Below are 14,635 nucleotides of genomic sequence, written 5' to 3' on the forward strand. Positions count from 1 at the left end.
CTGTTAACAGATGCTTTGTTAGTAGTGGTGCACTTGTGTTAGAGGTTTGAATTGCCAGAGTTGTTAGAAACAACTTAGTGGTTCTCTAATTCATCTGCAGAGGTAGATCATAAGGCAGGTTTTGATTCTATCTGCCTCTCTGTGTCCAGGCATTACTGAAGAAGAGGGCCTTTAGAACTGAACAGCAACCAATGTCTGCTGCTCCCTAGGAGAGGAAACTAACTTCACCCCTAAAACATAAGCAACAAAGGAAATAAAGTAAAAAGTAAGAGGATTATCTCTTTTTCAAAGGCCAAAACACCTATTAGATGCAAACGCTTTCCCATTACTTTTCCAGAGAAGCATTCCTGCTGTTTTTAGAAGGGATACAATGTGATCATATGTGGCAGAGGAGATGGAGAACTTAAAATACTTAACACTAACAGCTGCTTGTGGAATACAGTTGCTAAGCATTTGTAATGTGAATGACCAACCTAAGGCCAGTTCTTGGCTCAAATAGGAGACAATACAGATTTGACCCTATGTTACTTTCCTTAGTATTTGCCAATGGTGTGATTATCCATGAAATTAAGTACTCAGTTTGTACCTCCATGCTGTCCCACTAACTTACAATGCAATTCTCATTAAGCAATTTATTGAAAGCTGCCATCCCCTCCACCTAGAGAAGCTTTCAGGGCTTGAAAGTTGGCAGTCTGGGACTTGCTAGATTTAGTAACAGACAAGAATTCCAAACCCCAGGAACTCATTCCTAACAGAAAGCTGTAACCCAGGGAGAACGAGGAAGATTGACTTTCCAGTGGTACAACACACAACCAGGCCAGCTAGCCTCACTAGTACTGAAATTTGAAGTAATAGAAAACCTGTATTGAAGTTTGTACTAGTTTCTGTATACCTGCCTCCCTATCTTGCTTTAGTGAGTCACTTAGTAATTAGGACATTACTATTAGAGACCAAAGGATAGTTATACAAAGTCAGCTTCCTGGGTATGGCATAGAGTTGTCACTTGTTAAGGATTACACCCCATTCACAGGTGCCTCTACTACTGACAATACAGCTCTGCTGCTAAGAGCCATATGCCATTCTGTGTGCGTGTGCGTGAGAATGTGTAATCAATCTTTGAACCTTGTCACAGGACTGTGCCACTCCACTGTGGGGGAAATAAGATTTTATTTTAAAATAAAATTGATATACAAGACTAATCAAAATCACTCACTACTGCATTTTACGATCCAGGTGGCTATATTGCTGTTCAGACTGTTAAAGGAAGCTTGACTCACAGCAGGGTTTATACAAGACAATTATAGCAGTAATAGTCCATGATGTGGAATCAGCACTTTTCAGAACCTCAAAAGTGTCCAGTTTTTTAAAGATTTCACCCTGAGCAGCCTCTGCATCCACAGTGAGTACACTCAATGATTCTCCCCTATAAAGCAAAAACAAGCATTAGTCACCACATTCCAGATAAGTTACTTTATACAGAGAACAATTATTCTTAATAAGCTAGTGCAGTATGCTATGTCTCGAACAGGGGAAGTCCTCTGAAGCGACCATAGCTCTAAATTTCCTGCTACTCTACATACAGTCTCTACCACCACTTTACTCAACATTATGCAGAGGAATCAGGCATTACTATAAAAACAAATGGAAGTGAATATTCCACCAGGAAACATTATGGAATCCTACAGAACTTGGTTTGGCCAAGAAGTGCATCACTGGGGCTCTGCTGTCTGGAACTATGAATAGAAGATTCAAGGAATAGTCACTGGACCAGTTAATCAGTTTTCCTTCCTACTATACAAATTTTCATTTAAAGCAGTCGGAGCTTCTGCACTATAGCGATGTTCTAAGCTCAAGTTATGAAAAAGAAAGCGAACACATCAGAAACTAAACGGTTGTATTTCCTTTTGGGTATTTTAAGATTCCTTTCACTGCACTTTGCCACAGTCAAATCCCTCTCAAAAATAGCTCAGTCTGACTTGCAGGGGACAAGGACCATTCTTTGTTCGGTGTTTGTGCAGCGCCTAGTACAATCAGGTCCTGGTCTAGGACTAGGGCTCCTATGTGTATTGCTGTGGCATCTAATTAGGTTCCAGACACTATATAAAGGAAGTCAGTGCTCTGGTCTCAAGTGTTGTTCTAGCACCCTAAACACTGCACCAGAATTTTAGTTGGTTAAGTGTGACGGTAACTGGGACAAGTGTATATTGCCCCCTTAATGTCATTTTTCATGAGCAAATGCTTCAACAAACATAGGAAAAACAGAGGATAGCCACTTAACAGCAGAATCCCGTGGTAAGGAAATTAGAAATTGATACTATTGTCAAAGGTAGTAGAGTATAATTACGGTAAATCAAACTGCTGGCTCAAAATCCAAGCAAGGAAAATAGCAGAGCAAATAAAAAATTCATACCACTTCCAACTTGCTTTTTGGGACCCTGCAAATGCAGTTAGTTCCGAAGTTGGTATCCCGAGTCTGGATACAGCGCAGGCAGCAAAGGTTCTCATAACCCTGTTTCTTCCACTTTGCAATCAGGTTTTTGTCAGCGTATCCTTCTCTGATACAGTATTCATACAGTTCTGCGTGAGAGAGGTGACTGGTCAGCACTACAGAATTCTCATTGCGGGAAGATAAATGGATAGTTTATTTAAAAAGTTTTAGTCTTTACACTGAATCTAGTTCTCATTGTCTGTATTTGGTAGCAAGTGGAACTAGCAGAGGGAAAAGTTGTTGTTTTTTTTAAAATAATTATTTAATCCTTTCCTCATCAATCTAATTCTGGTTTACACTCACTGGCTAATGACTCAGACCGTCCATCTGGAAGCTGAGATCTTTTCACTACAAGAGCAAATATTTAAGCTTTTTACCTCTGCTAATTGCTTTTCTCTTATAGAAGAGATCAAAGATGTAGCGTGTTTTCTGGTGATGAATTCTGAAGATGGGCCAGAGGGATTCTACCTTCCTCTTCCCTTCATGAGGCTCAGTCTCCGCTGAGGAAAGAGGGCACAGAAGTCAGATTTTGCTGTCAGTGGCCTGCAAGTTATTACAGCAGTATATATCCTAAAAAAGCACCATTATTCTGAGAAAAAAAATGTACTTTTTAAAGGGGCCTGGGGAGATAGTAAGAAACAAAATTCACTGTAGAAAAAACACACAAGGGAGGTATTTAACTCTCATGCACTCCCGTTGGAAAGAGAGTCAGAGAGCTAAAGGGATTATGGTAAGGAAAATGCAGGTATAGTGATTGGATAAGACAGGCACATCTGAATACCCATGAAACCAAGAGTGACAGCACAGACTGGAACCAAACACTGCTGGCCTTTGCAATGCAAGCTTCCCCCTGCACATAGTTATACCAGTGTGCTTTAATCCTGGCCTATAGTAGTCCTTAGAGGTTGGGTGGAGTAGTATTCACTCACAACAACATTCATTTCATTTGCAAATCAAGCCATAGATCCAGAGATGATCCACCTAACTCATTCAGCCATGTCCCAACCCCACGTGTCTTAAATTAGAATTAGGAATTTGTCTTCTAGGGGTAACTTTCAATGCAGGAAATTACATACTAAGTTATCACCATCAAAATGTTTCATCATTATTAGCCCCTACTGAAAACACACTTGCTGTCCTTTTATAAAACATGTATCCTGAAGCTCTTACGGTTTGTACAATCACAAAGTCACATGCTAACCAGCATCTGGCTTCATAACTTACCTTCTCTCATTTTTTGATCCAGCTCATCCAATGTTGGTTCAATCAGTTCCCAGCCATCCGGAGGAGCTTTCCTGCTTCTTTTTACTTTGGGCATCTTCTCAAAAAAGGCTGTTCAAGAGACAAATGCAGGTCAAGTTTTAATAGCACTTGTTTCCAGACACCATAAAGTCATCATGTCCCCACCGTGGGGGGCGGGAAGCATAAGGAAGCCCATGAGACTTTTCAGGATTATTTTGACTCCCTTGCTGTCATTACTCCTTTTTCAATGATAAAGGTGTGGTTTTTTTTAATTTAGAGATAAATGAAACTAAGGAACAAAACCAACACTTTTTTTTTTATACAATGAATAAGTGTTTAACGTGTTACCAGGGTATAGGAGGGAGTGAGCCTTTCCTAACTGCCCTTATAATTCATAAAATATTTCTTCACTTTTGAGGGCCAACTAGGGAAGGTTTCCCAGTTAATAGTACTTTGGACTAAAGGCATTAGAGAAAAGCAAGACCTATCTATTATGCTTCACAAACTACTATGAGATACATACGCATCATAACTGCCATTGTAATGACAGGGAAGCCAGATAGCACCCAGCAAGTCAGTGACTTTGATGGAAATCTCAGAGTTTTAGCTCCCCTCACATTTGCTTTTAACCACGGACTGCGGCCATAACCATTATGCACAAATATTGTGAAACCACCTAGCCAAGTCAAAGAAAACCCGAGTTTAAACATCCTGGGCTGAAAGCTAGTAATATTGACCCGTGGTTGCTGCGTGTACCTAGGGGACTATCTCTGTACGAGACCCAGCCTAGACGCCCCAAGGATGGTCGAAGCGGGCTGGGGGGAATAAGGAGCAGGCGCGGTCTCTTGTTGCGAGGCTCGAAGGGAGAACGTGCTACCCCTTACAATGGCCTAGTACCCCCTGGCCGACTCTCAGCCCGCCCAGCAGCGTGTCGGGCAGTGCAACGCGACCCACAGCCGCCCCAGGGGACGTCGCCCTCCCTGAAAGAAGGGAGCTCACCTGCCAAGTGGGGAGAGAAAGACGATCGCTACTTACTGCTTCCGCCTTTTCAAATCCGTCGCTCCCGTATCACGTCGCAAGCAGCTGGGGGTCCTTCAGTTGCCTAGTCGCTTTAATGACCGTCTACTCGCTCGCTGTTTTCTGGGTGGGGAGCGCGGGTTTATCGCGTTCCAGGCTCGTCACAGCAATCGGCGCGTGCATTTGGTGTCTATCGCAATGCCTGTAAGGAATCTCCCTCTCCTCCCCTCTCCCCGGGTGGCGGGTGCGGAAGGAAGGAGCAGGGACAGGCCTCCCGCACTGGTGCCGTGGGAAGCTAGCGGCCCGGTTTGTACGCAGGCAGTGCCGCGGGTAGCCCTTGTGCTGGGGGCCTCGTGCTCCAGGGCCAGGCTTGGTGACTGGGCTGAGGAGAGAGCCGCGCGTTGGGGCTGCGGTTTCCGCTTCCGGGTCGGGGACTGGAGGCTGGGGGGGGCCGCTGCTGCCGGAGCCGCCATCGCCGCCGCTATGCCTAAAGGAGGTGAGGGAGGGGCGGATGAGAGGAAACAGGCCCCAGGATCGGTGGGGCTAAGGGGGGGCCAAGCCCTAAATCCCTGAGGGAGGGATATAAGCCCCCCAGGAGCGAGGGGGTTGGGGGGGGCAATCCCTAGGTTCTTGGGGGAGGGATATAAGCCCCCCACGAGTGGTGGGAGAAGGGCGGGCCCACGCTCTAGGTCCCTGGGGGAGGGGCATAAGCCCCCCAGGAGCAGTGGGGTTAGTGGAGGTAACACTTAGGGCTCTGGGGAGGGGTGTAAGCCCCCCAGGAGTGATGGGATCAAGGGAGGGCACAAGCCCTGGGGGAGCGGTATAAGCCCCCAGGAGCGATTGGGTTAAGAGGGAGAGGCAAACCTCAGGTATGGAGCGGTGGGTTTTGGGGTGCAAGTCCCCATGGACTGATGGACGGTTCAGGGGAGCACAAGCTTAAAGCCCATGTGGCTGATGGGAGAAGCATGAGGGGGCATAAGCCCCTGGGGGGGGGTGCAAGCTGTAGGGGTACTGTGTGCAGGGGAAAAGTAGTGGGACTAGTGGCCCATCGCAGATCTAGTGCAGAGTGATGGGGTTTGTTCTGCACTGGGGAGGAGGCTGGCATTTGTTGAGCATGGAGCGTATGATGGGTGCTGTACTGAATACACGAGGCACTGAGCTCACAAGCTAAATCAGGCACAGAATGCAGTTCACATGTACCCAATGTACTGACGGGATGGGGCCTGTTTCAAAGGGATGCTAATGGCATGTGGTTCTTTAAGATTCTTCTTTCAGTGGATTAATATTTGAGAGGCCTCTGGGGATATGGAGAAAGGAACTAAAAGAAGAGAAGGTGGTTACTTGCTGTGTAAGAGACAGTACAGAAGAAAACACACAGATGACTTTTAATATATCATTTTAGAGTTTTTAGTGGCTCCAAACCCACCACCATAATAGCTTCACTCACAGCATCTTGCTGTTATGTAGCAGGTACCAACCTGCCTGCGTGTGATACAGGAGAGCTAATGAGGGAATGAGAGGTCATCAAGTCTGAGCTGGATCTACCCAGATCATTCTCTAGATGCACTAAATCTGTCCATATAATTGGCTCTGGCATACTTACTATGGAATCAAATCTTACTATGTTAATGTCAATTATTATTCCCCATTCTGCCCTTCCTGTAGTCTCTGCCAATTTACTTTATTAGTGTCTATTAACTGAGTTTGTGAATTGTTGCCAGACCGTTAGAGAATTCTTTAGGCAACAAATACAGTATTCCTCCCGCCCTCCCCCCCCTTTAACATCATGAGATTTGTTTCCCAGTTTTTTTATACAGTTTCTTTGATGTCTTGATCTAGGCCAGACATCCTTTATACCAGTTCATACTATATAAAACTATTCCTAGATAAAGAAAAGGATCCAGACTTATTTGTATTGATAATAATTATATAATTATTTTTGTAATGAAAACTCAATCAATTCAATTTTTCCCATTCCAAATTCATCACACAATTCTAAACATGCCCCTCAAGTTTGTCTATGGCTTTGCGGGGTGAAACCCTGACCCCATTGAAATCAGTGGATGTTTTGCCATTTACTTCAGGGGGGTAAGGGTTTTGCCTGCAGTGTTTGGTAGCAGACTTGGATTTAATCCTGTCAATAATTAACAAAAACAAAAACCCCAGCTGCGTATGTTACAAATACATCTTGCTCCAAAATGATCCACTCAGTGAATGCTCTTCTCTTTTCTGTAATATGTGTGTGTGTAATTTTTTATCATTTCTATTCTGTATAGAAATAGCGCTATTGAAGAAGTAGTTCCTAATGTGTTGGGGGGAGAGACCCTTTCTGCTGCACAAATATGAGCTTCTCTGCTAATACAGAACAAGTAGTTTCTGAAGTACTTCTCAATCTCTGTTTAAAGGCTGTAGAAACTAGGAGTTTTCCCAAATTTTTTTTTTAACTCATAGCTCCATAAAATTCTGCTAAGCTTAAATTCACATTAATAGTAAAACTCTTATAAACTGAAATAAATATGTATTTAAAACCATGCCTAGTTTAGGCTCTGTGTGCCTTTACCATAATTTAAAAATACAATCATCTGTGGGTTTCAAAGTGCTTTGCAAAGGAGGATAAGAATCATTATCCCTATTTTACAGATGGGGAAACTGAGGCACAGAGGTGAAGTGACTTGCCCAACGTAATGCAGCAGGTCAGTGGCAGAGCTAGGAATAGAACTCAGGTTGCATGACTCGCAGTCCAAAGCCCCTTACAGTCCTGCCTCCTTACCATGAGCAAAGGCCTTTCCTATGCCCTCCTTGATGAAATATCTGCATACTAATGTGACTCAAGTCTCATCTCATTCTAGTTGATGAGGTGATAGTAAAAGTATTGAGTGGTACAATACTTAATTCTTTGGTACAGGCTTGAATATAGAATGAGTAAAGCTTAGAACTAATAAGCTTTGCTCTTCCTATCTATTGCTTTTGACAACACCTAATGTGAAGACCAAAGGGTTACAGGCTAGTTTTCTTTCTTGAAAAAGTACATTGAAATCTGCTGTTATAAGCTGACCTTACACATAAAGAAAACAAATGTCTGAAAATGCATCTGCCAGACAACAATAAGCCTAGTTACCCTGGTAGTATTGTAGCAGATCATTGTTTTAGATCATGTAGCCCTTCATGGTGTAGAATAATGCATAAAGTTGACATCATAGTAGTTACTTTGTACCTGTATCGGTCATTCCACACTTTTTTTTAAATAAGTAGCCAATTTTGAGTTGTAATTCTACTCTGGCAGCTCTAGTAAGCTGTGAGAAGAAAGGGTGGTTTAAAGGGGTAGATAAAAGTCCTTTAATGTACAGCACCATCTATCGGTGGCAGCAGACGCTCTTGTTGAAATCACAACTGAAAATCCATCACATGCTTTTTTAAGGTGAAGTGAAGGCGGCAGGCACATATAAGTTCCTTGAGTGAATATCACCTTTCAAGACCTCTGGTGTACAGAACCTCACCTCTCATGTTAGAAAACTTAGAAATGCAGAGGTGAAGGTGGCCATCAGGCTTCCTAAAATTTGTGAGGAGGTAGCTCATTGAGCTCCCTAAGATTGGCTGGGAATTCTCCCTCAAGCCGCCTGCTTTTCTCATTGCCCCCTTCGGATCTTCTAAGAGCTGCAGGTTCAAGGCTCCCTTCCTAGAGAGATCAGAAAATCTGCAGTGATAAACAGTGTGAAGAAAGGGGATGGGGCGAGGAGGTATGTTGGAGCTACTGAGTTATTGAGAGCCCTCCTCATGAACAGTTGTGCCCCCCCAGCCTTGGTAGGCTCCTCAAGATGACTCCTCCCACAGTCACAGTAAATGACTCAGCTCTGATCAAGAAAACAGGGGTTGCCTGCCTCTGCTGAACCAACTTACTAATGCTGGTTGCCAAACTTACAGCCAAAAAAGGGACAGTTTTTTTCATGAACATTTTCCAATTATTCAACCAGCTCAGCAAATTAGGTTAGTTAGGCGCTAATGAACCTCTGTAGGGGAGCTGGGGGCTCTCCCCTCATACAGATCTCAAGAAGTGTTCCCTTGATCTCTCTCCTCCGACCCCTTCCCCCCAAGGCTACCGACTGACCTCAGGGAATAAACAGGGAGGGATAAAGAGGTCAGAGGGATGTCCCATGGCTCCTGCCCATGGCCCTCCTGAGATCTGCAGGAGAAGAGAACCTCTTAATGAACTGTTTGGCAAAAAAAATAATTGCAAAGTACTTTTAATGGTCAGATTGTACTCTGAGCTCTGTGTCTGCAGGCAGAAAGGTAGAGACTGTTTTAAAAAAGAAAGCTCAGGTCTCCATCAGTCTTTGGATGTCTTGTGCCAAGACCACAGGAGCTGCCATACTTCAGGAAACATTAATAGTTTCAGTGATTTCACATCAATCAATTAACATTTGGTGGTAGGTACCAGATCTCAGCCAGGGCAGTCCATCCAGGGAAACTGATTTCATCTCTCATTTTTCAGTGTGTGTGTGTAGGGGCAGCGGGCAGCCAGGAAAAATCAGGGTTCTAGTAGAAACTCGCTTACAATTGCTGTCATTCTCTAGTGTTTCTCTGGCAGCATAGTTAGAGTGCAGCGCCTTGCTGTGCAGGAAATGCCGAGTAAGGAACAGTTGTGGGATTTATATTTGGTTGCCAACCCAGGAAGTGAATCAGAGGCAATTGTGGATGTGGATGGAAGGGGAAGGATGGTGTCGTTACTCACTGTCTGAGCACTTGGAAGCATAATTCTCCTAATCTTCTATAGCCTGACAGAACTGTGCTGCAATGCCTGGTGTCTGTAGTAGCTGAGGGATGAGAACAGTAGTACCTACCTTGATGAGTGATGAGAACATACCTAGTGAACTACAGGAAAAGTTGAAATTGATCATAGCTGTTATTTGCTAACATGATGTAGATATACTTATGGAGATGATGGGCTATGTTCTTTTCTGGTGATGCCAGGTATAAACTGGGCCCTCTCAAATACAGACCATTGGATTAGGTGGTCCAAGTGGTGCAGGCTTCCCTAGAATCTGGAGGGGGTAAGTTAACTGTTGGGTGGTCTGAAAGTTTTTCTCTGAACACTTTTGTGGTTCAAGAACAGTTCTCTGTGTATTTATCCAAGGGCTCAAAGTGCTCGACTAAGGTCGGTGAATTATTGGGCTCCTTCTGTGTTCTTTTAGCTTTTACTAGAAGAAGAACTGGTCTGTACTATGCACAACCACAGCCAAGAGAAAATGGGGGACAGGCTTTTGAGTTTGTGGAAACATCTCACTAAATCAGCTACTGACTTAATTTCTCATGCAGGTAGAAAAGGAGGCCACAAAGGCCGAGCAAGACAGTACACAAGCCCTGAAGAGATTGATGCACAGCTCCAAGCAGAAAAACAAAAGGCCAGGGTATGTGTTCTCTCTGGTCACATATTTAGTGAGATAAACTGCTGCTCTTATAGTTCAATTATTTTGCAGTTCATGAGCAAAGGCAGCTTAGAGTCAAGTGTTGTAAATCATTCTGTCACCTAATTACAATATGAGGAAAAGCTTTTATGTTGGGTTTGACAATCTGCTATTCTCCAGATTTTCTGTTGGTGACCTAGAGTTTTAGAGCTGGATCTAGTTTGTAGTAATGTTTGGACAGTTTCTTTCAAAATCAATGGGGTATCGAGCACTTGAAACCAAAGTCTGAATGTGTCCTTTATTCTCTGCCTCTGTGGGAAGTAAAATGTGAAACATAGAATACGGTGATCAAGTTACCTAGCAATGGATATCATATTGTATATAGAAAGCAGTGGAGTCTCTTATTGAGGACCCTGTTAATGCAGGTGATGTGAATAATGGGACACATTTTGTGCCCTAAATGTATCTTGCTCTTGGATGCAATAAAAATAAAATTGATTATAGGAAATGTGCAAATAATACTGACATTCTCGACCATGTAGTTGTATCCCTTACCTGCTAATGTTTTCACTTCTTTTAAAGAATCATTGCTAGAGGTTGCAATTTCATCAGTTTATATTTTTTCTTAATCTCCTGTAAACTCACAGGAAGAGGAGGAGCAAGAAGAAGGGGGAGAAGGGGCAATAGGAGACCCCAAAAAAGAGAAGAAATCCTTAGATTCAGACGAGAGTGATGAAGATGACGAGGACTATCAGGTACCGTAACTCCCAATGCATTTAATGTAGATGAACACCCCACAGTCTCAAGGCACAACCAACCTGCTAATCATTGATTTTTATTTTCCCCATGAATCTTCTGGCTCCTGAGCCCAGATTTGTAAAAATGGTGGGATTTTTTAAAGTTAAACTTAGTGTGTGTCTCCTCCCAGTTAATCTTCGCTCCATTAATAATTTGTTCGTTGCCGTACACTGAAGTGTAAGAAACAGAGGTGATAGCTTTCATGATTAACAGTGGGGTTGAAAACATGTGGTAAAGTAAAATATGATGTGGCAGCAGGTGTATTCCCTGGTAATTAAGAATTTTTTTAGTATCTGTCTAGGTTTGGTTTCAGAGGCAATGACCACATGAGCAAACTTTCTCCACCAGGACGAATGTGAAGAAGACTCATTGAGCCTTGACAGCTACAGAACTCATTGATAACATGCATGTCCTTTGTTTCTAAACTCCAGCAAAAGCGCAAAGGCGTGGAAGGGTTGATAGACATAGAGAATCCCAATCGAGTTGTTCAGACAGCCAAAAAAGTAACTCAGCTGGATCTGGATGGACCCAAGGAGCTGTCGCGGAGAGAGCGGTAACAATCCTCCTACTCTCTTATAGCTTGGAGATGTGTGTGTGCTGTTTGTTCCTAGAATAATGCTCTTCCCCCTGCAATGGCCAAGCCATGTGGTGCCAGTAAATCTGATCCTTTGGGAGGGAAGCTGATTTCTCAGTGAGGTCCTTTATTTATTTGAGCCCACCGTCACAGTAGGTGTGAAGATAATTATCGGGATTCGCTTTGGATCCCAGTTTCATTGGGTAGGAACTTACATGGTTTAGTAGAGCCAGCCTATGTTGGTGGCTGCCATCCTTCATGTGTTAACTACTTATGCTATACAATCTGTAGTTAGCTGTGACACTCTGAGCACCTTTCCCAGACCTGAAGAAGAGCTCTGTACAAGCTTGGAAGCTTGTCTCTTTCACCAGCAGAAGTAGGTCCAATAAAAGATATTACCTCACCCGCCTTGTCATCCTAAAATCAGGCAGCTTTGCGAAATGCATTGAGATGGGCATAAATGTTTGTTCCTCTGATAATTATTATAATGATTATTAATTATTTGTGTTAAGCGCCTAAGAGCCCTAGTCATGGACCATGGCTATCTAGTTTTCCTTTCTAAAAGCCTGATGTCAATAATCAGAAATAACTGCCCCTGTGCATTAGCACGTAGTGCCAGAAAAATACCATACCAAGGGTCACCCTGTTAATTCCTGGTGTGGCGGGAGCCCTGGTATTGATGGGAGTGCGTTTTCCAGATTCCTCGGGTCAGAGTGAAGTTACTTGCCCCAGTGGACGCTTAAATTTTGTTTTCAGTCTTGAACTCAGTTGCCATTTCACATGTGAGTTTTTAGAGAGAAAAGTGCGAGTTTGATTCAATTCCTTCAGCTGGAGGACAGCTTCTGGGTAGGGCACTAGACTAGGAAACAGGAGGACTGTGCTCTGTTTTGACACTGTCCTGCTGTGGGATATTAGGCTAAGTCACAACTCTTTGTGCCAGAGTTTTCCCTGGCACAGTGGGAACAGAAACAATCCCTAATTCACTGGACTACTGTGAGATACTTGGGTGAGGTGATAATGAATGTTAGAAAGAAGCCTTTATTTAGATATTCATTATATTGAATAGTTTCTGGCTTGAAAAGCTATCTTCAGCATGGTTCTTCCCAAGCCCCAGGACTACTTTGAAAAATTTAAACATTATTTTGATCTTCAGCCTCCTTGAATTGCTAGATCATTAACATGATCATTGGAGATTGAAATGACTGTATGTATTTGTGCTCCAAGGTCAGAGGTCGAGGCTGCTTGAGATCATGCCTTCTCTTAATCCCCTTTCTAACTCTAACGATACCTGTGTGTTAATTTGGATATCATGTTGACTAGTGTATTTCACTCAAACAGAGAAGAAATAGAGAAGCAGAAAGCAAAAGAAAGATACATGAAAATGCACCTAGCTGGTAAAACAGAACAGGCAAAGGCAGATCTCGCTCGACTAGCCATCATCCGGAAACAGAGGGAAGAAGCTGCCAAAAAGAAAGAGGAGGAAAGAAAAGGTAAGGCTGTTAAAATTATATTAATGGTTCCTCATTCAGTCCACCTGTAACTGCCCTCACCGACAGCCATGCCACCAGGACCTGTGATCTCAGTATCACAAGTGAAGTAGGCATAGTATTCCCTTCCTACCAGTGCTGTTAAACAGCTATTCTGTTCAACCCTAGAGTCAGTTGTATTTCATCTCTGCTTTATGCTGCTTCATAAAGTGGTAGATTAGGTAGGCAGTGAGCAGGCAAAGTAAGGAGGGAATTGCTCTCTACACCTACAATGCTTCAGCTGAACAGGGAAAGGGATTTTTGTACATGTTCACACCAGCAGTTCAGTGAATTCCTTGCAAGCAGCGTGGATCTTGTTTACCAGAATTACATATGACATTACCTAAATGGCTCAGGGAATTGGTAATGGGATATAGAGCTTTGCACTTCCAGCTCACAGGCTGACTCTTAATTCAGCTGAAGTCTCTAGTGAACCAAATTGGTGATGGGGGTTTGGTCTCAGTCCATTTCGGCCTGCACAAATCTCTCCACAGCTGGCATGAATGACAGAGACCAGGGTCAGAATGGACCAGAGAGATGGAATTCTCCTTTAACTCTGGATGTGGGCCCACCAGGAATTTTAGCATCCAAGGAGGGGGATGACAGAGGGACACTTGCTAAGCTGCTATGTGTGTGGTGTGGCTAAATGGAGCTCCGTCTCTCTAGGGCCACTGAGACAGCACCAATTCCCCACGTGCATCTAGAAACATTGACAAGTCTCTTTTTTTTTTTTTTTTTTTTTTCCCCTCCCTCCTCCCCACTCCCACAGCAAAAGATGACGCGTCTGTGGCAGGAAAAAGACTGCAATCACTATCCCTTAACAAATAAGCACAGGACATGCAGGAGGAAGAATTCCAGGGAACTGTGCCTGGTGCCTGCCAGGAACTCTGCCATGTTGCATACCACGTAGGGTGTACTGCAACATCGAAGTCAAATTCACCTCCAAGAGACACTGACAGTGTGTTTGTCTTCATCTTGGCACAGAATTCCATTTTGGGTTGGGGGGGCAGCTGCTATCTTCGGGGCAGAACCGTGCTGAACAGCAGTTCTCTGTGTAACAGTTTGGAAACCTGAATGTTTTTGCTGTTTTTAGGACTAAACACATTAGGGGCAGGGTGGGGGAGCAAGGTGGGAGGGGAAATGCTTCATATATTAGATTGCAAAACCTAGATTTTCTGTCAGCTTGGGGGTGGGGCATGGGGTGGGCAATCTTGATGAAAATCCAAAGGTCGGGGGGGGGCGTGTATTGTAAGGACCCTCTTCTGCAAACAAACAGCCCATGAAATTGAGCTGCAGAGTGTTGTAAGAATAGTCTGGAAGCCTAACTTCATGGCTGTTTTTCTGCAGTGCTGTTCATTCCCATTTTCACCCTCCACCCCCACCCTTTTCCCTCCTTTTTTTTCTCCTCTGACTAGGGATAGTGTCCGTTTTTAACCACATCATCCTTTGTTTAAAGCAAAGCCTTCATTGGTTGTACAAACACCCAGGTAAAAAGAAAAACTCGATAAATTTAAAACAAAAAAAAAACAAAAAAAAAACCCAACCCAAACATGTATATTTGGCTGATTAAAATTTAAATTATCGTAAA

The 14,635-nt window shown here is 43.5% G+C and overlaps 2 protein-coding genes across 2 annotated transcripts; one reads left to right on the forward strand and one right to left on the reverse strand.

Annotated features, from left to right (window-relative positions):
- Window positions 1-1,148: 1,148 nt before the first annotated feature.
- BUD31 (BUD31 homolog) lies at window positions 1,149-4,754 on the reverse strand. Its single transcript, XM_043493687.1, has 5 exons — window positions 4,730-4,754; window positions 3,713-3,822; window positions 2,866-2,988; window positions 2,411-2,577; window positions 1,149-1,423 (listed from the first exon to the last, which is right to left on the reverse strand). The coding sequence occupies exons 2-5, from the start codon at window positions 3,804-3,806 to the stop codon at window positions 1,373-1,375; spliced, it is 435 nt and encodes a 144-aa protein (XP_043349622.1). The 5' UTR covers window positions 3,807-3,822; window positions 4,730-4,754; the 3' UTR covers window positions 1,149-1,372.
- Window positions 4,755-4,915: 161 nt separating this feature from the next.
- PDAP1 (PDGFA associated protein 1) lies at window positions 4,916-14,635 on the forward strand. The gene is made up of 6 exons (XM_038418262.2): window positions 4,916-5,243; window positions 10,061-10,152; window positions 10,797-10,904; window positions 11,379-11,500; window positions 12,860-13,011; window positions 13,817-14,635. The coding sequence occupies exons 1-6, from the start codon at window positions 4,946-4,948 to the stop codon at window positions 13,873-13,875; spliced, it is 831 nt and encodes a 276-aa protein (XP_038274190.2). The 5' UTR covers window positions 4,916-4,945; the 3' UTR covers window positions 13,876-14,635.

This window comes from Dermochelys coriacea, chromosome 10, assembly GCF_009764565.3.
Source record: "Dermochelys coriacea isolate rDerCor1 chromosome 10, rDerCor1.pri.v4, whole genome shotgun sequence".
Lineage (NCBI taxonomy): Eukaryota > Metazoa > Chordata > Testudines > Dermochelyidae > Dermochelys > Dermochelys coriacea.